General features: G+C 41.4%; 1 protein-coding gene across 2 annotated transcripts in view; it reads left to right on the top strand.

The window, feature by feature from the left end:
- LOC308143391 (MAM domain-containing glycosylphosphatidylinositol anchor protein 2) overlaps nt 1-22,191 on the top strand; it is a 189,165-nt gene that overhangs the window by 142,174 nt on the left and 24,800 nt on the right. For both annotated transcript variants that reach the window (XM_080514174.1, XM_080514175.1), the window contains exons 11-12: nt 7,975-8,123; nt 18,259-18,436. In XM_080514174.1, the coding sequence (XP_080370300.1) occupies nt 7,975-8,123; nt 18,259-18,436 (327 nt within the window). The remainder of the gene's footprint in view (nt 1-7,974; nt 8,124-18,258; nt 18,437-22,191) is intronic.

Genomic DNA, 22,191 nt, shown 5'->3' with positions numbered 1-22,191 from the left:
CTCCCAGACCTCCCATTAGAGACAGGAGCTGCAGGGTCACAGGGAGAGTATTTGTCACTTTGATCCTTTGCCACTCTCCACTGTCTATTTCTCTCTATCTTTCTCTGCTTTCTCACTGTACCTTTTCTGCACTGGATTTTTTTTTCTCTATTTTCTCTTATTTTCTTCATCTCTCTTCCTGGCCTGGTTTTCTGTACCACGTTCCTTACCTTTATCTGCCCGTCCATCCGTCCATCTGTTTGCCCCCTCACCGTATCATAAATCAGGCCTTCCTGGTGAAACAGGTAGAGCAGCGAGACAGGAGCAGTTAGTCCCCTCCAGCCATTTGTTTTTCTCTGCAGTTGCTGGTTTTTTTTTTTTTTTTTGCCTCGCTTCCACTCGCTTCTCTTTCTTTTCATCCACCATCCCTCCTTCCACCACCCCCAAACACACACACACACATACTCCAACTGCTCCCGCCCGGTGCTCCAGATTCCCACCATCTGGACTCAGTGGTTGCCAAAGGTATGGAGGCTCTTTTAGTAACCCCCTGAGTGAAGGAGCATGGTGCAGAAAATCCACTTTGGTTCCTCCCATCGTCTAAGAAATCTGCTGTGCTCTGTTCCCCTGACTGCAGCTCTTGTTCTTTTGGACTTTTTTTTTTTTTATATCAACCTCACACTCATGAGACATGGGTTCAGCAATACTCTCTATTGTGGCTGAAATAATATGCAGTAGAGAAAGTGCGTATCAGCTCCTCTCTGAGACCTGAGAAGCTGCTTCTAGATGGGGCTCATAAAATATTTGTTATCGCTGGTGGTGTTCAGTAGGGTTGTGTTTTACTCACTTTACAGAGACAGGTATACACCTCAGTGGGAACTCTCTCTTCACATTCTCTTCACTTCCTCCTGGGCCGCGATGATGTTGAATGAACATATTAGACAGGAGTCTTGGAGTCAAGCCACTGAACTTCCCAGCTCCATACATGTTCCGTTGCAGAGAGACAGCGAACTTGGCCAGCAAGCCCGTTCTCGGCCTATATAAATGCCATCGCCCCGAAAAGCACATTGCGCCTGGGGAGAGTGTGTGTGCATGTACACCGATGTGCACATGCCAAACCATTGGGACATCTGTGGAAACAGTGAGTTGGCAGTGATGGCCAAGTCGTCGTGCCAGGGGAGAGACCCCTTGGAGGGATGTAATGTGTATCTCTGAGCTTTGGCTCAAGCGCTCCATCACAGGAGCACTGAATTTCAAACAAAATGTTGAAATTATGCTCCTCAGAAGAAATTGGGCACGAAAACGGCAGATAAATCAACATGCCCCCCTCCTCTCTCTCTCTGGCAATGTTGATGAGTGTTGATACACTTTTTGAAGTTTGAGATTCTTGCAAACAACAGAAGAGGTTCATCAACAACAACGAGGGCAACTGTATCCCTCAGTGAACCCCAGCTGTCACCTGAGGGTGCTATCAACTCCTATTTCAATCTTCAAGCTCGTTACTTGTGTCACTGTGTCACATGGATTTCACAGGTTTGGACAGCGCATTCCGGGTACTTGGGGCCCAATTCACTAAAATCCTGGATGAAGTGTGCTTCATCGCATGCTCATGCAAAAATATTGCATTCTTAGTTTGTGTGTGTTCATACAATCTGTTTTATTTGCGGTGCAGTGCTGCTGCTGTTTTCACCGTCACCTCATTTCCTGCTGTATCTTTAAAAGTTTTCTAAGCCTGGGATGGCACGCCTATCACACTGTTCATCCGTGAACTGCTGTCACTGTAGAACTTACAAACAAATGTATCATTAGGATTATCAAGGCTATCTTGTCCTTCTGGGATGGCCAGAATCACACTGTATTTCTTCCCTTGAATACAAAATTCCCTTCCCCCACATTGCTTTTGCTGCAGGTACGATATAGATGGGACCAATTCAAGACATCCTGTGGCTTAATTTTTAACTTTGGGAAGACCTTATGCAACCGTGTTTAAAGACTGAGTAGGTGTAGTGATTTAAACCTCCTCCTTGATATAAATAAAAGCTGAGTCTGTTCAATCACTGCAATAATACTTATTTCCAACTCGTGCTTTGTCTTCATTGTTCAGTCTCCTAAACAGCTCACACAGTACTACTCTAATTTTTGTTGGAATACAGAATAACATGGCAGTGTTTCTAATCTATCTCCTATTCTTCTGTTTCCAGTCTTGGTGTAAATTAGAGGAGAAGAAGAAGTAAATTGTCCCGAACAGTGTTCGGATATTCATTGTGTGCACATTGTGGGTTTGCTCATGAAAATGAATTCAGATTTTGCTCATAACGATGTGCTTGCACGGTCCCAGTGTCCCTTTTCTATTGTCGCCATTGTCGCTAATGATGTAGAAATTGCAGTCCAGTTGTGAGCAAACTTAGCTGCAGTGAGATCTCTGCATATGCAGGAGAAGAGTTTTTCTCTCTCTGTATTTTAGTCTGTTTTAATATTGTTATTGAGTCCATCAAGTGTTCTTCATAACATTGCTGTCTGCTTGCTTTATTCCTTTTTTTTTTATTGTTTTTTGGCTCCTCGAGGTGTGTTTTAAATAGGCCTCTTGAGCCTTTCCTTGAGCAATATGATGGGGATTTTTTTGTGATATTTTTGTCTTGTTTTTTTTTTTTTTTTTTTGAATTTTTCATATGAAAACTAAATAGATTTTATCTTGAAACCTGCACACTCCTCTGAGTCAGGGATTTATAAACCTTATCAGCTTGGGTTTCCAGCAAAGATTTGTGGCCTGGCTCTGGTAGTTGGAAGTAACTCGTCTGTCTGCACCCAGTTCACCTGGATTGAACTTCAGTGCTGCAGTGCATGAAGAATGATGTTGAATACTTTGAGCAGCTCAGAGAGACTGACATTGATTGAACATGAAGCCATTTGTGATGTGGTCAACACAAAAAAGTGAAAGCGAACTGTGATCAGAAGTTGTAAGGACATGACACTGTCTATTCTGGTATTCTTTTTTTCCCCTTTTGTTTTTGACCTATTTTCCCTGATTCTGATTCTTTTATATGAGTACAGTATCCCAGGATTATTCACTCTAGAGAAACCTCCAATATGCACTGACCAAGAAGGCTAAAACCAGCAGCCAAAGTGCCAGTTAATACAACCATCAATTAGAAATCCCCTCTTTTATTTAAACTGTTTAACTGTGGAAGGAGGGGATTGTTGGGGAATTAGCCGCGCTGAAAAGGTAGGAGTGACTCATTACGAGTTCAATGCTGTTTCCCATAAGACCAAAAAGCCACACAGAGGGTTTCTTCTCTATCCCAAAAGGACACAAGCAGGCAATTACCACAGTGTTTTCTAATGTCTTTTCCCTATAGCCAGTTAGTTATGCTTGATTTTTGGTGTTGTGGGTTTGTCTTGGCCAGCTGTGTATCCATATGCAAGTGTCATTTCTGCCACGAAAGCCTGCATCCTACATCGGGCCGGCACTGTACAGCAGACGTCTAGCATATGGTGGAACAATGTGTTTTCCTCCAGATGAAAAACATGTTCATAAACCCTTAAAAAATTAGAAGGCAGTCTGCAAACAAGGTCAAGTTCTTGCCTGAAGGGCTTTACTGAGTTGTTATGAATTATTGCATTGGTTACGCTGTTAAAAACAGGATTTAAAAAAAAAAAAAAATCAATTAAGCTCTCTGTGCTTTATGTTTGATGTCTCCCACCCAGGGTTATCCGCTTCAAGCAGTATAAGTGGGTTAGGTAATGTGCTTCACCACACAGAACGTATCTTTAGGAGTGATGGTGTGTATCTGGATAAAAGACATTTATTTATCAGGACCTTTGTGATCATATTTGTCCATTCATTGAATCTGGACTAAGACATTTCTATTTGAAAGATTTCTTTTTTTTTTCTGAAAATATCAGTTGATGTAACATATTAGCTGAAAACCCTTCAGTGAGCTGAATATGGGATTTCTAAACACACAATGTGTACTTGCACAGTATGAATGCAGCCTTTTGATGCGTTCCCGCTCCAAAGCCTGAGTTGGATTTAAACATACAGGGATGTGAGTCATTTTAATTAACCTTTCCTGTCTTTTCTCAATTGCAAATTACAGCTTTTTTTGTTTCTTTTTGTTTGCATATGGGGGGGTCAAATCACCTTTATGGTATATTGTCGACTGCATGAAACACATCTCACGCTATCTGCCAGGCGGCCTGATGTAAGATTCGCAGTACAGTATACAGTAAACACAGCTGGCTCTATGCAGCCAAACAGTGCCAAATGAAGTGCAGACAGTAATTATCCGGGTTTTTTTTCTTCTCGAAAATTTGCTCTTCTCGTCGCATTAGCATTTCAGTGAGATGTCAAAGTAGTTTGAGAGGCTGCATTAAAAAATCATGGTTTTCTGTGCAACAGACTGCTGATGACCTTTAAAGACAAATTTGTTACCTAACATGAGCACAAATATTTTAAAATGTAAATGCCTCTGTCTTATTTTCTGAACAATTCTATTTTTCTATTTACATTCTCCATCTCTCTCCCTCTTTCTCGTTCTCTCTCTCTCTCTGATTTTATCAGGCTGATGAATGAGTGTACCTTTCCTCCGGATCAGAATATTGTATTTTAAATAGCTTTATCCATTCAAAGGCCAAGTGATTTGCAGTGGGCTGCCCAAAGCATCATTAACCTGATTTATAGTCTTAAAATGTGGAACAAAATATATTGTTTGTGCAGTGTTGATTCTGACTTATTATCATGTGCAATTATGAGAATTGATCAGTTCAGTCAGATGCTGAATGAAAACCTCTAATATTCTTTTTTTTTGCCTCTCACAAAGTACTTCATTACTTTTGATTTGTTTAAGTTAGGCAATATGTCAAATGCATGTCCTCATTTGGACATATTGCAGTTAGAAAATAACTCAATACTGTATTTAAATTGTACGATGTACGATCTCAGATTCTTCCACTGTTGTGACCAATTTTACCTCCAGATACTTCAGCCCTGTCAGATCACTTCCAAGCCGAGCTTTGAGTTGGCACTCCCCCCCCCTGATACCATTAGGTACAAATCATGGACAAAATCAGAGAAATGTTATCCATCCATTTTCTATACCACTTGATCCAATTAAGTGTAAAAATAATAAGAGTTACATAAAATGTTGGATGAATTTGTTTCCTAACTTTACCTACTTTACAAAGCAAGAGCAACAAATATGTTGCCAGAAGTTGGTTATTTTTTTACAACCATGAGTGGCCATGAACACTTTTAAGCAGCAGCGGGTGCAGCGTCCTTGTGACTGCGCTCGAGAAAGTCAGCTACAATATTGAAGCGCCCAGGCAGCTTGCCCAGACTGTACAGTATGTGGTTATGTTTATAGCCTTCAAAGACCTGGAGAATCTTTAATCCCAGCTGACATGAGGTGAAAGGTCAACCTCAGGGCCAATAAAAGACAGATACAATAACTTACACATGCAACAATTCAATCACTTTAGAGCAGGCGTGCCAAGCGTATGCAGTGTGCGAACTGTACAGCGGCCTTCAGGGGGGGTTGGATGCTTGCACGTGCCTGGAGCGAAGACTTACTCAAAACACATCCATTATACAAGCCTGTACGCCTACTTGCCTACCCCACTGAGCCAAAACGGGTCCAGAACACGTCTACACGTCCTCAGGGAAGCTAGAATGAAAATGGGGTTTTTTTGTATGTATTTACTGGACATTTCTTGTCCAGGCGGTATATGAATGTCAATGGGGGGGGGGGGATTGTTAAACACTTTAACAATCATCAACAAACATAATTGACACCAAACACACATGACCATCAGAGTTTGAAAATAAAATGATCCAGGCTGCCTACAATAGATCCAGTTCTCAACACCATCATATTACCACATACACCACAGAGCTCAGTATTAATAATACAGTTTATACACATTACCTTGAGACAGAAGCGACCACCGGCCTGTGATCAGCTTCTTTCACCGAACTCGCCTGTTGCTGCTCCGCAGAGTCCATGCATCTTGTTTTCATTTGTAAATCTGAAATGTACAAGTAAGTTTCCCTGTTTGAAATTGGGCGGCTGTCTGATTTAAAGTGCCGTTTAAGACTAGCGCCCCCACGCTTCAATGGTGAGGACAAGATTTGCATGCGGGTCGTTAAGTTTATTAAAGTGAGAGAAAGCAACACTCACATTAGAACATACAGGCAATTTAAAGACACCAATATTCTCTAAACGTGTGTTTTGGGATTTTAGGAAGATATCAGGGTATGCAAACCGGATTTGAACCATGAATATTCCCACTCTGAGGCACCTCAGCGTTCCAGTTGCAATCGAATGGCAGTAAGCCAGAGAGCTCAAGGATGTGCTCACGTCGAAACACCCACCGGGAAGTATCCAGGAGATCTTTGAAACAGCTTAAAATATAATGTTATTCTAATTCATCAGTGACATAAACTAACTTGACAGGTTTATCCAATTGCCTGACATACACAAACCACTCACCAAATCTCCACACGGGCACATTAAATCCCTGCGTAGCTTTTGTTCGAGCTTACAATGGCGGCTCCACTGTCTTTTCCACGGCTATTAAAAATCATCTGCCTTGGGTATTGTCATCCTTCAATAAACAAGTACAAATAGCGAGAGGGACAAAAACAACAGTGTCATTGAGGTGAATTACTATTCTTTGCCTGGAAGGTCATCCTGTAAGCCCGTTTCGCAATCTTGATTAAAATGCAGCGTTCTGCCAGCTCCTTTTTTCGGCTGTCAGAAATCAGCTTGTACACTGTGACTGGAAAGCTGAAAACCTGAAAGATTTATTCTGTCCATGCCTCAGTTGTGTAGACAAATAAATCCACACAGATTCCAACAAAGTAAACTATGTTCTTGGGGGAGGAAAGTTGGCAAGGATTGCTGTTCTACAAAATCCAGCCACATGAAATGTTTTTCAGTGGACGTGCGGCGCACGGCGTAGGATCTGTAAACATTAGAATCTGGTGCGTGCTTTGATTCATGAGTCAAGAAAAGAGCTCTTATGTCGCATAACATAATATGAAACTTTCATGATCTTTGAGGGAGAATTTGGGTCACGGCAGCATCAACAAGGACCATGATATAAGGGAGATACATATAGAACAAACGCGAGATAAGAAACACTGCGTGTCTTTGTCATGCTAATTCCGGCTCTCTGTGACTTGAGAGAAGTTGTGTTATGTTACAAAATGAAATATTAACAAGTTTACATTTACACATTGTGGAATTTACTTTCAAGTGTTTGAGTAGGCAGGCAAGTTGAAGATAAAGCACTTCAGCATACGGCAGAGCTCGGCTTTATCATGTGCATTAAAAATGCATGAATGATAATAAATAGAAGAAATTCATAGAAAGGACAAAAAAAAACAACATTTTGGGGAAATTGTATCTATTCTGGCACCGTTTCTATTGTGCCCATTTTTAATTATCCACATAGAGCTGAAGTAGCCATTATGTAACAAGACACAGGAGGAGCACAAACTCCACACAGGAAGACTGGATTCAAACATCATTATTGTCAATGGGAGGCAATATTGGTAACTATTATACCACTGTGGCTGATTTTAGCTTTGTTGCATTGGATCACAAGTTTGAAATGGTTCCTGACGGGGCACAAAGCAGAATTCAAGTCAACTTTTAGAGGTTGAGTAATACTCTGAACACATATCTGGCTTGTACAATTGTCCGTGGCTCTGATGAAAAGTCTGAAGTAAAACATTTGCTTGACATTGGAGACTTTCAAACAATACAAAAAGGACAAGCCGAAGAATGAGACTATTTATCAATGTGAGGGTTTGGCAGCCCGACATCTTCTTCGGCTTCTGCGGCTTTCATTATATCTATTTGAAGATCCTTCACGGTTCAATTGCTGTCATTTGGCCACTTATGCACAGCTCTAGGCGATGTGTAGATAGACGTTATTTGCGGGTGTGTTTAGCATTTCTTATAAGATCGTATTCATGTGTTTTCTCTTCAGGAAAAGCCTACCCTCCAGAGTTCTACTACGATACCTACAGTCCTCTGTGGCAGAACCGACCCCGAGTCTATGGCTTCAAGCTGCAGTGGACACAGATGAACCCCAATGCCGTGGACCGCATCGTCGCCTACAGACTGGGCATCAGACAGGTAGGAGCGCCATTAGTATTCACCCTACTTACCTGCTCGCTGCTTCACTTTTCATTAGCGCTATTGAATGTCTTCCATTCTGAAAAAGCTTTTGTCGCCACCGCAGCGTGAGTTTTCGAGCTTGAAGTGTTGCATTCTGCTCCAATAATCATTGGGTCGATGCTATTGGCCCAAACTCCTCACAGTATCAGTCATTTTGTGTCGCAGGGTTGGAAAACACCTTTGTCTTTGCCAAGTTAAGAGCAGTAACAGGGTTTGTTCTGCCTGCTTGTTGAACTAAACCTAATTCTGACTCTGCCTGTGTCTTATTGTGCAGTTCTTGAGGATGTGGTATTTCACTAAGAACCTGTCACAGGTCGTCAGCTGAACAGGGGCTGTGTTTTTCATGGATTGCTTTTGTCTTCCCTCTCCTTCAGAGGAGTGGAATGGGACCCCGCAGCGAGAAATAGCAAGCCCAGCTTCTGTTTTCTCTGCTTCTCAAGTAAACTCCGCAGATGACAGGCAGGCAGCATTGATGGATGGCATGGTTACATTTTCTCTTTTGGCAATCAATGCACACCTTCCTCGCTCTGCCTCCCTCGCTCTCCTCCTCTATCTCCCCCCGTGGCAATGTGCTGCACACTTGGTCTCCATAGCTTTACATTTACACCAGCAGGTGTGGCACTGTCTTCAGATAAAGTTTAAAATGTTGAACGAGCTCCATTAACGCGGCAGAAATGCGGGGTGACGTTGCCTTTGCGTTGTGAGCTGCTGTTCAACAAACAATCGGAAACCCAAAAAAAAAAAAAAAAAAAAAACGAGGACATTTATTGGAAAAATTGTCACCACATGCTGCAGTGCTGAAACTCCCCCACTCCCGCTCAGAGTCAGCCAACACACCCTGACAGTTGTGTTTGTAATGAATAACATAACTTCATGTTTGTTTCACTCCATGCCCGCAAGGAATTGAAGCTTGAAAACACATACAATCCCGTTATGTTTGTGGAGCGAAATGATTATTTTTTTTTTCTGTCAACTATCTCAGCTGGTCCACGCGGTAATAAATTACAGTGTGCTCTCACAGCCCGTGTTTGCATTCGCCAGGCGTTTGTCTGAAAACTGGCCAACAAAATGCATCAGCTTTTCCTATTTTCAGCTTGTCCCGCGCACATTTATGTTTAACGTGATAACGTCGACGTCTGCGCTGCAACAGATCGACGACTGTATCTCCGAAATGACATTTGTTGCATGGATTTGCTGATTGTGAGTGAGTGAGTGAGTGAGTGAGTGAGTGAGTGAGTGAGCGAGCGAGCAAACATTGTAACATAGCATATTTCAGGAGATAGTTGGTGTTTTGGGCAAATTAATTTCTTTCCACCTTCATGCCTTGATATCTCAAGAGGGGACACAGTGTGACCATTATTTCCTTCCTCCAAGGCATAACAGCCAATTTTCCATTGTCTTAGATGAAAGGGATTCTTTGCTGAAGGGGAAATTGTGACTTTTTGCACCATTTTATGGTACAGTGTACCCTTTGCAGTTGGGCAAATCTCAGCTTTTTGTATTGATTCAAACTAATAATGAGATTTCATTTTTTTTTAAATGTCATTTGATGGAGAAATGTTGGGACCGGAAAAAGGAAGAAGTGTCAAGGCAACAAGGGCATAAGGTGTGAGGAGAACCACTTGAGTAGGAATCTTCTTTTGTCAATAAAACAAAAACATACCCTCAGATTGACTGAAAGAGTGGTAGAGGAATGAAAGCTCCGGCACGTGGACGACACACCACCTCAAATCTATTTATAGATCCAGCAGCAGCTCTTCTCCTGCCATTCCCTGAAAATTATTATCATTTTCTCCCACTACTTTTGAATTAATACTTATGACTCATGCCTGTGTAATGGATTGCTTTGTGTTATCGTCCAGTGCCCTCGTGAGAGACAGCCTGACTGAAGGGGAAATGGGAATGAGGCTCCGGCTGAAAGGCATGCACGGGCTGGAGGCACAAAACACAAATCACTGTACCTGTCAAGGATGCAGTGGAAAGGCGTGACATCCGCCCTTGTTTTGATACTGTAGCCGGCTGCTTCGGAGCCTTCTCCTCCGTCCAGAAGCCTGATTGCCTCTCTCTCTCTCTCTCTCTCTCTCTCTCTCTCTCTCTCTCTCTCTCTCAGTCCACATCCTTCCATCTTGTACAGGCTGTGTCTCCTCATCCTCCTTTATCATTTTGGGGGGGGGGCGGCTTTTTCAATTGATCTGACAAGAGTGTACAAGCAGATCAATAGCAGTCATACTAATTACATGCAAGCAATCTGCAGGAGATGAGCTCACTTCTAACATTAGACTGTCAGTTTGATGATCCTCCTGTTTCTTATTGCTTTGATCCGTCCTGCTGTTTTCTCGAAGTTGCCATAAAAGCCCCATGAACTGCTTCCGCAATCAAGTGAAATTAAATCAATATGGCACTCTGCCTCTGTGGGGAAAATGTGGAGAGTGAGAGGTAATGGGATGTAAACAGAAACCTTAAGTGAGCACAGACGCAGGGAATCAGTGAACATTAATGGGACTCAAAACCAAGGTGCAAAATCTATAAGCCAGTGAGTGTATGTACGATTCGAAATCTCTCAAAAGTTAAATGTTTTTTGGGGGGGTTTTCAATCGGCATTTGATTTTGATTTGCTTTGCTCATTTAAGCACTGCTTAGATTTCATTAAGGGGGAAAACTTTGAGGTATTTGCTTCCGTTTCTGTTCGTTTTGGAGTTTGAGGAAGCCATCGCCAGCTTTTGGATGCAGACACACACACACACACACACACACACACACACACACACACACACACACACACACACACACACACACACACACACACACACACACACACACACACACACACACACACACACACACACACACACACACACAGGTGCATGAAAAGCTGAAGGATGCGTTTGGAATTTGAGAACAATAATGACTTGCGATATAAACCCCAAGATGTTACCGAGTTAATTGACAGAGAGCTCCCGCAGTAATCTGCCCATTAAATTCATTTCTGAATTAAATATATCATTTTCATTTTAGTTCCTGTTGTGGTAAGTACTGTTGTCCTCAAGTTATTGACACTTTTAATTTTACAAAGTAATAACACTCAAATAAAGTGGTTGTAGAAAAGTTCCACCGGGTTCTTGTTTCATCACAGCTTAACTGAGCCACTGACAATTATTTAATCACCATCTAAGGCTTTTTATTACATTGTGCACAATACCAGTTTCACACCAACGAATTGTCATTTTTCTGTGCTGTGAAGCCATACTCACTATGCCATAGTGTGTGAATGACGACAGTACTTAACCTTGTTGGCCTTATCTCAAAAGTAAGTGTTTCCATTGATATGTTTCGCTGCTTTGAAGCAATAGAAGCAAATTGTACAAATACTACTATGAACCAGGTGCTGTTCTTGTTTGTAAATGTTGCAAAATGAGGTGCAACTGTATGGACCCTATATGCAAACATCACCACTTTATGAACTTTAATTTCTTAACAAAGAGCAGCAGACACAACACAACACTGAGAGCGGCGGTGAGATATCCGTGATGCTGCCATGAAAGTTTGTCACCTTGTTGGTCGAACATTAGCCCCGAAGCCACGCTGCAAGAGTGATTTTGTAATAAAACATGCATTATGCAACAGCTAAAGGAGAGATTTTTGGACATTTCGCTGCAGCAGAAGGTTTCGGTCAAATTGCTTTAATGTCAAGATTGTAGTAATTTTCAGTATTAGAATTCTTTGGTTTTGTGAAAATATAAACATTTCCCTCAGAGCCACAACAGAAAAAGACTTTAAAGTTTAAATTTAAAGGTTATTATGGCACTATTTTACCGGTCTGCCTCACTCAAGACATAATTGTTTTTTGTATGACTCCTGAACTAAAATTAATTTGGCACTTTCTGACTTACCACATGATTACCAATTTCTTCACCTTTTTCCAGGCATCACTTTGTGTTCTACTCTGTTATTTTATCTTTACAACAGTTTTTTGTTCTTTACTGAGACTATTTTCTTACATATTTACACATCCAACAAAGAAGGGATGGACCGATAATACGAGTACAAGTACTAACCTATAGCGACTCTCCGACAATAAGTACCGGTACTTATTAACACCCATTAATCAAATGCTTAATTTATACATCATACGTAAATGATGTGCGGACGCTATGCATGGCCGCAAACAACCTCCGCACGGCCTAAGGATCAACATGATGTGCACTTCTAATAGCCTTACAGTGCGCACAAGGCAATGCGTGGATAGACACTACGTACTGTAGACTAATGGACCAAGCTTGTGGTGTGCTGCCACGGGCTCCGGCTTGCGGTTAATGAGAGTATCAATCATACTTTAATCATGTGTAGCAGGTAGCATCAGTGGTGTGTGAGCCCCGAAACGCTGTAGCATGTAGCATGTAGCACATACGGAGCTGCCTGCTGAGCAGTTGAACTCATGGGCGACATCGGGCTAACTCTGCTGATCCAAATGTCTGGTGATTCAGTTGCTTTCTTTTGATATTTTGGCAGAACAGAATTTACAGTCTGTCATTTCTCATACATTTTAAAGAATTTCCAAGCCATGCACATCGCTTGGGATCTTTTGCATTCCTGCGGGAGACGGTACAGACGCATGACGTCGTGTAGTTCTTGCCGAGTTGTATCAGGGATCTTATCTCGAGTACGAGTACTCCGTCCAGCATCGGACCCAATACTCAATACTGGTGTTGGTACTGAGGTACAAAAACCTTGTTTCCAATACTCTGATCTATTTATTCTTAAAAAAAAAAAAAAAAGAAAAGATATTTCTTCACAATCACCCCTGGCTCCTGCAGGAAGGAGATGTTCCAACTAAAACTCACACATGACAATAACAAACATGTCTGTTTTAATTCTGCTACACAAGAAAGACAATAAGCTCGTCATCGCATAAAACAACCAGGAGTGGGATGAAATAAAACTCCATAGGCGCAATTTATTGTCACACTACATTTGTAGGTACAGTTATTACTTCAATTTGACAGACAGAATTTATAGTCGTTGCTCGTAAAAAAAAAAAAAAAAAACTTTATAGTCATGAAATAGTCTATTTTGCTGAAGTAGTGTCATAATTTATGTTTCTAAGTATGAGAGGAATGCAAAACAAGTCCATTTCTGAAGTTTAACCAGAACCATATTGAGTGATCATTGGATGCCTCTGACTTTTCCGGCATGGGGGGGGGGCTTTCCCACCTCCCAGTTACTCGTGACTGCTCCATTAGTCTTCCTTCTTAGCACTATCCACTGGACTTTGTGCACTGATTAGAACACAATTGTAAACCTGCTGCCAATACAATATAGCTCAATCTTCATTAGCATTCAAACATGTGCAACATATTTATTATGAATGTTTCAACTGAAATAAAGTAGGATATTCATGTCAAACATTTTTTATTTAGAAAATTTTTTATTTAAAATTTTAATAACTATTTTTTTTTTTTAATACAATTTTTTTATATAAAGAAAAATCTGGATGAGGGAAAAATCTTAAAGTAGAGTGAAAAGTTTTCCTGGCTAAATTGTGCCCATACATGTGTTGTATACGACGACACATTGTAGGTCACAAGTACCTGTAAAACGTGATTGTCAAAGCTAATGCCAGTCAGACACTTGAGTTGTCTTGCCAGCATCGCTCAAGTAAAGAGACTCGACAGGTGAGTACACCCTCAAATTGTGTTGCATGCTTTTCTCCCTGCTACAAACCACTACGTAGATGTCTGGAGTGTGTTTCGTGAACAAAAGGCAAAAGATTTTGCTCGTGTTTTTATTTTTTCGAAAGCCCACACAGTGTTAAAAAAAAAAAAAAAAGGGGTTTTGTATCAAGGGCACTCATGGCTGCAGACAGGAAAAGAAAAATAGAAATCAAGGCCTTTTGTGTCTGGAGGCACAAGGAGAAAACGTTCTGAATATTACATGAAGGATTAAATGAATTGGAGCCGTCATGTGTGGATGTTGAAATAAAATGCAAACATAAACCTTTACGTTACGTATTACAGCAATGAATTAGCCGGGAGGCAGGAATGCACAAATCTCATGACAAAGGGATCATATACACACGTGTGCAAATGAAATGAAAAGTTTAAATCTCGTTTCGAAAATGCCTTGTTTGTTAATAATCCTCGGTTTATTGAAAGTAAGAAAGAAAGGAAGAGTCGCGGGAATGAAGTGTGGCCTTGTGGTTACACAATGTGTGAAGTATGGCAGGGTCAAGGGATGCAGGTGGACGTATGCCTACGTATTGCACCACAGTAAGAAAAGAGAACCCAAGTCATATTAACAGAACAGAAACACACTTTCATTTTTAATGTATTAACATTGAATGTCAGCAAAAAGAGTAAAAGAAATCCTGTTTAACTTTGTTATTGTGACTAGTAAACTCGTCGTTTTAAAAAGTGAATAATCAATATCCACTTTGTAATTCACGCCGAGTCACATCAAAACTAACCATAACAGATTATAATGAGTCACTAACGGTTAGGCAATTAGTGATGGATGAGTGTTTCCTTGTTTGTGCCCCTCATGGGCCTGATCTGAGTTAATCATGAGTGACTTTTGAGGGAAGTCTGTTCTCTGGTTTGTTCCTTGATTCAAAGGTCAAAGAGAGGGGGGGGGAAATCAATCGATCGTACAGCAAAACAAAACCGAAACAAACAAAAAATGCACATAGGTGGGGTTGAAAGTATTTTGGAGGAGGACAACCTTGATTCGTCTGCCCACTTGTCCAAGAAAGTTTCATTTCTTCCACTTGAATCAACTTGGAATGCATGAATAGATCATTCTTTTTTTTTTTGCCCCTCGTAAGAAAGATTTTCTGAATATTCAAGATTTGCAGAATATTCCTGTGCTGAGGTCCATGTAAAGTCCATTAAAATTAAAAATTGAAAGAAATCACAGACCTGAAAAGAGAGTTGGACAGTTGGAATCCAACTCCAGCCCTTTTCTTTTCCTTCATTGGTACTTATAATTTGAAACCGCATTGTTTTCCACAGAAAACAGCTTGTCAGCACAGATTGTGAGCATATGATGTGGCTAAACAGTTGTATAATCTTCTATAGTAGACAAATGACGAATGTTTCCCCAATTAGACACATTTAAGACCAGACATAGTTAAGGAAACGTAAAGTTTTTACAAGTTGCATGGTGGTGTAGTGGTTATCTCTTTCACCCCATAGTGACAATATTAGTCTTTTTATATAGAGTGTTCATGTTCTCCCTGTGTTTTCTTCAGGTGATCCAGTTTTCTCTCACAGTCCAAAATGTGAATTTGAGGCTAGTTGATGCTTCTAACATTGCTTTCATAGTCAGCTGAAATCTAGCCTTTTGCCACTCTAAGTTGGATAAAGTATAGAAGATGGAAAAAAAGTAGAAAATAACAAATTAGCTGGAACAAAAAAAAAAAGAGCAAGTCTTCAAATAATCTTCAACAACTCTCTCGAGGTGATGTTTTCAATTTCTAAATATTTTAATGAATGCCACTTTACATAGTTAAAACTGAATTCGCTATTTGTGCACTTCTCCCTTTGGGTTTTTTTTTGTGCAATTTTTTTGGTGATTCATGAGGTAAACAGATTCCTGCAGCATCATTTAAAGCTCGCTCACGTTACGAACCGGTCTTAAGAGGAGAGCATGAACGTCACTTCAAGTCTGTACGAGTTGATTAACTCTGAACGTTATTACAGACACAGAAAGCTAACCTTTCTCTCCAGATGTAATCACATCACTAAATATAGAATCAACAAAACAAATGTCAGGATGTGGTCAAGGGGGGGAAAAAAGTTCTTTATCCGAACTATTTGTGTAGAAAGAAAAGGCTGAAATGAGCGATAGCAACAATTCTGTAACACTCACTCTCTATCACAGACACACACAGCACAAACATTTACAGGCCAACACTTTGTAATTTATGGCAATTAACCAACATGCCTTTTGTACTTCGGAGGAAAGATGCAATTTGCGAGGGATAGCTAGGGACAAGTGCCCCGTCTGCAATTACTAGTGACAGACAAAACACTCTATTTACCTGCAAACTAATAGTGATGAAAACTTGCACCCCATAATTGCAGATCATCCAGGCACTAAGTAATTACTTAATTGGTATTGTTCTCACACATCCACACTGATGCTGCTTCCCTGCTATCACACCTGCATTCACTCAATCTCTGTCGCTCTCTGCTCACATCGCACTTCTTCTTCTTCTCGGCGGGCCGAGGAGGGCATGTATAGTCACTAATTGTGATGCAGGAGTTGTAACTTCTCTTTTTGCCACTTCCCTTAAACCGATTCAAAGATAAAATGTACCCTAGTTCGTCTCTCTCTCTCTCTCTCTTTTTTTTTCCTGCCCCCACAGCAAATGCAACAACAGGCCTTAATTTTTGTTCCTTTGGATTTCCAAAGGAGGCATGTTGTATCGCAACAGAATGAAGAGCTTTTAATTTGTGTATGATACCTGGGCTTCGTCGACCAATTTTGTTTTCAAGGTCCCTGTATGAAAGAATAATGAAACGATGTGGAACATCATTGCAGCGACTCATTAAAGGAATGAGGAAGAGTGCAGACAGGTATATGTTTAATGAGGAAAGTGAAACTTTTTTTTTTTTTTTTTTTACTGCTGCTTCCTCATGACTGAATTTAGATGCTGGGAGCTTTGCTTTCAAAACAAATATGGCTAAAGAGCATCCAGCTGTCAGCCACCTAAACGGGGAAATTAGGGTTTGTTGTACTGCATTAAATGTTGGTAAATCATATGAATCCCTTCAGACATCATTAATTGGCAGATGAAATGTGAAAACAGCAAAGACTGGGGAGATCAGATGATTTTATGCTAGGCAGAAACCAAACACATTGAATAAACATTCCTGGCAGTGAAAAGGGAGTCTAAATGAGCCCAATATCTGTAATCGTAGTTATAGATCAAATTGATCTTTAAAATTTTGTTTATTTCAAGAGTGTTGGATCTGGTCTGATTTGATTTATGATGCGGCGTATGAATGCAGCCAATAAATAATCCTATCAAAACATCCACTGAAAGTCTTTGCAACTTTCACCAATTACTCGACTCGTTTTTATGCTTTTCTGTTCATTTTGTGATTCAAAGAGTTTACCCCATTAGTAAGTTCACAATATCAAATATAACACCCTCATTATGTGATTCATGCATTTTTTGTCTCACATATGTGTTTCCTTTAATTCCATTTATTGCAAATTATGCAAACAAATACATGTTTATCAGAGGTTTATCAGCAATGGAAAGCTAAAATAAAAGTTCCCTTTTTATTGCTGTCGAGACAGAAGAAGCACATTCTCATTTTGTTTTTGAGCCACCGGCTCCTCTGCTGGGCATGACTTCCATCTCTCCATGAAGGTGGTTTTTCGAGATAATCGAGGGCCTCTGCTGCTAAGATTGTCGTGTACCTCGCTTTGTTGTTGGCTTTCAAGTGTGGCCATGCAGCCTGCTGGAATTCCTGTTTGCCAAACTGTGCCTTTGAGTGTAATCCCATCACAACCTTGCCTCACCTGCACCGGGAGACCTCCGATGAGGGCGAAATGTTTTCGAAAGGCATTCGCCAACTATTTCAGACAGTCTTCATCAGTTGGATTTGCCTCAGCAGCCAAAAACAACTAAAGCTCTGTCATCTCTTACCAACAAATGAGGGGCAAAAAACAGCCCGGGCACCGAGGACAATTATGATCACGCTTTCTTAGCTTCGATCTGATCCAGATATCAAAGAGACAGCTAATTATTTCAGGTTTCTTCTTAGTCAAGCTGTCACATGTCATTGCGTGGCCTCATTGTCATCAGTTGCGGTTTGAAGAAGAAAAACGCTCCACGGCTGCCAGTTGTTGCAGGTGCTCTCATAGCGGTTATGATAAATCAATTCATTTCAGTGCTGATTTATCCAACTCCAGCACTGGTAGCTTCTTAAGAAGCAGATTGTAGCAGCCTCTGATGGTTTTTTTTTGTTTGTTTTTTTCTGATGATTAATTATGTATTGAGTATCTGTGTGTTTATGCAGAACTCAGCGTGTGTTGTAATTTTTAATAATCCAAACCTCTGATGGTTCTTCTTCCTGTGCAGATGGGGCTGCAGCGCTGGTGGGAGCAGGAGATCCCAGTGGACGGAGCCATTAACAAAGGAGAGCTTATGACCCACAACTTGACAGAGCTGATAAAGCCCGAGTCCTACGAGGTGCGCCTCACCCCCATCACCCGCTTCGGAGAGGGCGACTCCACCATCCGGATCGTTACCTACAGTGGTGAGTGCTTAAGCAGCGACTGATCGAAAACTTGGGCTTCAAGAAGGTTGAGGCGATGTGTGAAATGTAAAAGACAACGCATTAAAGTAAGGCATAAATCCGAAGTGGATTTTCACTGCTTCACCGATCCCAAAGACTGGAGCAGGGTCGTGTTTACCATCAAGCAGCATCAATCTTCGAAGTGGGTAAAGTATGTTGTGCTGCAGGGTGGTGTAGCTCTGTGGCCTCATAGTGAGAACATCACCTGTTCGAGTGGAGTTTGCATGTTCTCCTTGTGTTTGCAAGTGTGGGGGGGGGGGGGTTCTAACAAGTTACACAATGCATTTAACATTACGGATGGATGGATGGATGGATGGATGGATGGATGGATGGATGGATGGATGGATAGATCTGGTTTTCCGGTGAAATGTCTCCTCAGCTCCAGAGCCTTGGCGTTGAAATGGAATGAACCATGTGATCAAATGTTGTCTTGATGAAATATGCAAGGATTTCCTGGAAAAACACATCTGGGAGGGAATGTGTGTGTGTGTGTGTATGTACTCTCCTGTGTTAGCCGCTCATGCCATTTGCACTACTTGGACCTGGTACCATGCAGGGTTTAACTTGCCTGCCAGTATCCAGAATCATCCGAAACGTTGATTCATCTGACCACCAAACAGTTTTTTTACTTCAGTTTAGTCTAAAAAAGCCAAACAAACTCTTGATCCAATAGGAAATTGAAACATCCAACACAAGAGTTTGTTGTTTATGTTTATTATATTGGGGCATTGGGGGTTGTGTTTATCTCCTGCAGTGTCCCACCATTTTCACCATCAGAAGGTTGAAACAAAAGCAAGGTAATGAAGCAGCAACGGAGCTGGATTCACTTCAGTACTCGCTTTAGACAGGTGGCGGTACAGGCACAGGTGGTGGTAGAATTGTTGCTTCAGCTGAAGATGTTATCCCTCAGCTCATTCAGAAATACTCTGACATCAACTCAAGCTTCAGTTTGCACTGATGCTTCCTGACACATGTTACTCAACACTGATGGAGATTCAAAACTCACTGTGGTATCAGGGGGCATTATGACGATCACGGAGATGATGTAGTATGTATGATATGTATGAGGAAGGACTAGTAAAAAAAAAAAAGTGTACTCATTATAGTAATTTGAATTGCATCTAACACATTCAGTCATCAGAAGACAGCTTGGAATCAGCGCGCTTAGCTGCTTCGCACTTTGAGCCAAATGCAGGCTGATGAACTGACTAATCCCTTCCTGGTGACCTTTATTGCTTGAGTCAGGCCTGTCCTGAACTGTGGCAAAGGCTGACTTGTTGTTTCAGTGTTTGAGAGATCATCATGACATCAAAGCATCGGATGACTCAAACGTGTATTTTGGATCAGTCGACCAAACCGAGCTGGTCTGCGATGAGTCACGGCTCCTCTTCATTTGCTTCACGCCAGTACATTGTACTTTTTTGTTTGTGATTCCGCCTCATCCCTCTTGTTTGCCTGAAGACGTCATAAATGTCTCCAAAAACCTCATGTGGCTTTTCTGAGAGATCAAAATCAGTTCTCAGAAGAAGATTTTTTTTGTTGACGTCACTTCACGTCATCGATGTAGAATCTAAGTAATGATAAGAGCCTTTGGAGTTCCTCGGAGCAACTTACCAAGTGCGTCATGATTATGTACATATTCAAGAGAGAAAACCAGCCCACACTGAGTGAGCGCCAGAGAACCAAACATCCCTTTTTACACTTAGAAACTCCAGACAGATGTGTCACAGAGGTCGGTGGCCATATGCCTCAACAGGCTGGGGTGAGAGGAGATAGGAGGGAGAAAAAGATGAGAAAGGAAAGCAATGAACACCCTGGGCAGGTTGACGGAGCCACTAATCATCGATCAGACATGAGAGAGGGAGAGAGGGAGAGAGGGAGAGAGAGAGAGAGAGAGAGAGAGAGAGAGAGAGAGAGAGAGAGAGATAAAAGCTCAAGCTCTGGGAAGACTCAATGACATAATTAAAGCTGGCATTTTACAGAAATATTAACAAGCAAGGTTAAACTCATATAAAGTCAGGATCTGTTCTCTGATAAAAGTATAGCCAGAAGCTACCATAAATAGCAGCCGGAAGGATGGTGAAACCGGTGTGTGTGTGTGTGTGTGTGTGTGTGTGTCTGTGTGTGTGTGCATGTACGACAAGCCAGCCCTGTGACAATACATGAAAACCCTCCGTGTTTCACTACAGAATAAAATGGCAGGTTGCAAATGGACTCTTCAGGTTCTTCATCCGGGTGGGACAGCACACTGGCAACAAAAAAAAAATACAAAGGTTACAGCCGTGCCCACAGTTGGCCCAGCGGTCCCAGGGAACAGATGCACAGGTACTTGAAATGTGCATGTTCAGAAACTAGCTGACTGGCTGCGTTCAGTCGATCACTGGCTGCTGAGCTCTTTCCTGAGTGGTGCTGGTGCTGCAGTTGTGAATAATTCAGTTTCACTGCAGCTCATCATGGCTGCTGAAAAGAGAATTGGGAAAGAGGGGAAGAGAGGGAGGCGCATAAACTTTCTCTGCTGTTACTTTTGTAGTAGTTTGTGATACAGCATGGCCTCTGCTACACCTTGAATTGAATTCAGTTGAATTGAATTAAATCACACCCAGTCAAAGGGAAGGAAAGAGAAGTCAGGGATAATTAAGGCATGAGGGGAGATGGAGCCAGCCGAGTTGAGACTGGGGAGAAAAGGGAAAGGCAGAGGAACAAAGTAAAAAAAAAAAAAAAAATGGCAAGAAGAGAGCCAATGCTGATGTGCAAATCGTCTGCCCAACCAGAGACTGGACTAATTATCACTCTAGGGCTCCACTGTTCTCCCACGCACATCATAGCGTCACTGCAGCAGGCTAATGTGGGTCTGAGTTGAATCCACTCTACTCTGAGAGACGGTCCCACAAGAAGCTCTGACTGACATGTGAAATATACAGTCCAGGATCGTATCACTTGGGGTTCAGGGACCTGTGGGACTTCCGAGTCCAGGTTGGAGCGCAAAGTTTTATCTTTATGGGTTCAAACCAATGAAGGGTGACCGGCAATAATCCTCATAATGTCTGGTGGAACACCACACTTCCAAATGTTTTTAATTATTATTACTGTTCCATACATGATTTTTATGAAGTTTATGAGTAATTGTATTTACCAGTCTGACCCACTCGTTATTAAATTGTGCTGTATGTGGTCCCTGAACTAAAATGTGTTTGCCACCCTGCTCTAGACGTTTCTGCAAAATATGCGATTTTAGCTGTTTTACTTGCGTCAGACTGTCAGTTCGACTAGACAATGCCACTGTCACTGAGTCAGACTTGACAACTGCTGGGATGTGCTTCAGCATGGGAGAATAACAACGTTATCACGTAAACCATATACGCCAACGGTATCTTTAAGAAATGGATAAAAAGCTGGCATTGAACCAAACCAGAAGGATACAGTTCAGACTATTACTGCACACTGTTGTTTCGCATTGTTGGTGTCCTGCTGATTGTCACGTCACTTTCAGCTGCATTTCTCTTGTTTGTTAATGTGGTGTAACACGGTTCGAGGTCGGCAACAACAAAAGACCTCACACTTTAAGACAAAATTAAAGACCTCACCGCCTTATAAGGAAAAGAATCATGCAGGAAAATACATTTCCCTTGATTTGTACTGCTTCTGCACCTCTCTGAAGTTCTTTTTTACCCTCAGGGGAGCCCTGCCATATGCTATATAAATTATGAAATAAAAAT

The sequence above is a fragment of the Blennius ocellaris genome, assembly GCF_963422515.1.
Source record: "Blennius ocellaris genome assembly, chromosome: 18".
Lineage (NCBI taxonomy): Eukaryota > Metazoa > Chordata > Actinopteri > Blenniiformes > Blenniidae > Blennius > Blennius ocellaris.
The sequence above is the reverse complement of the archived record's forward strand: the minus strand, read 5'-3'. Positions and strand labels throughout refer to the sequence as shown.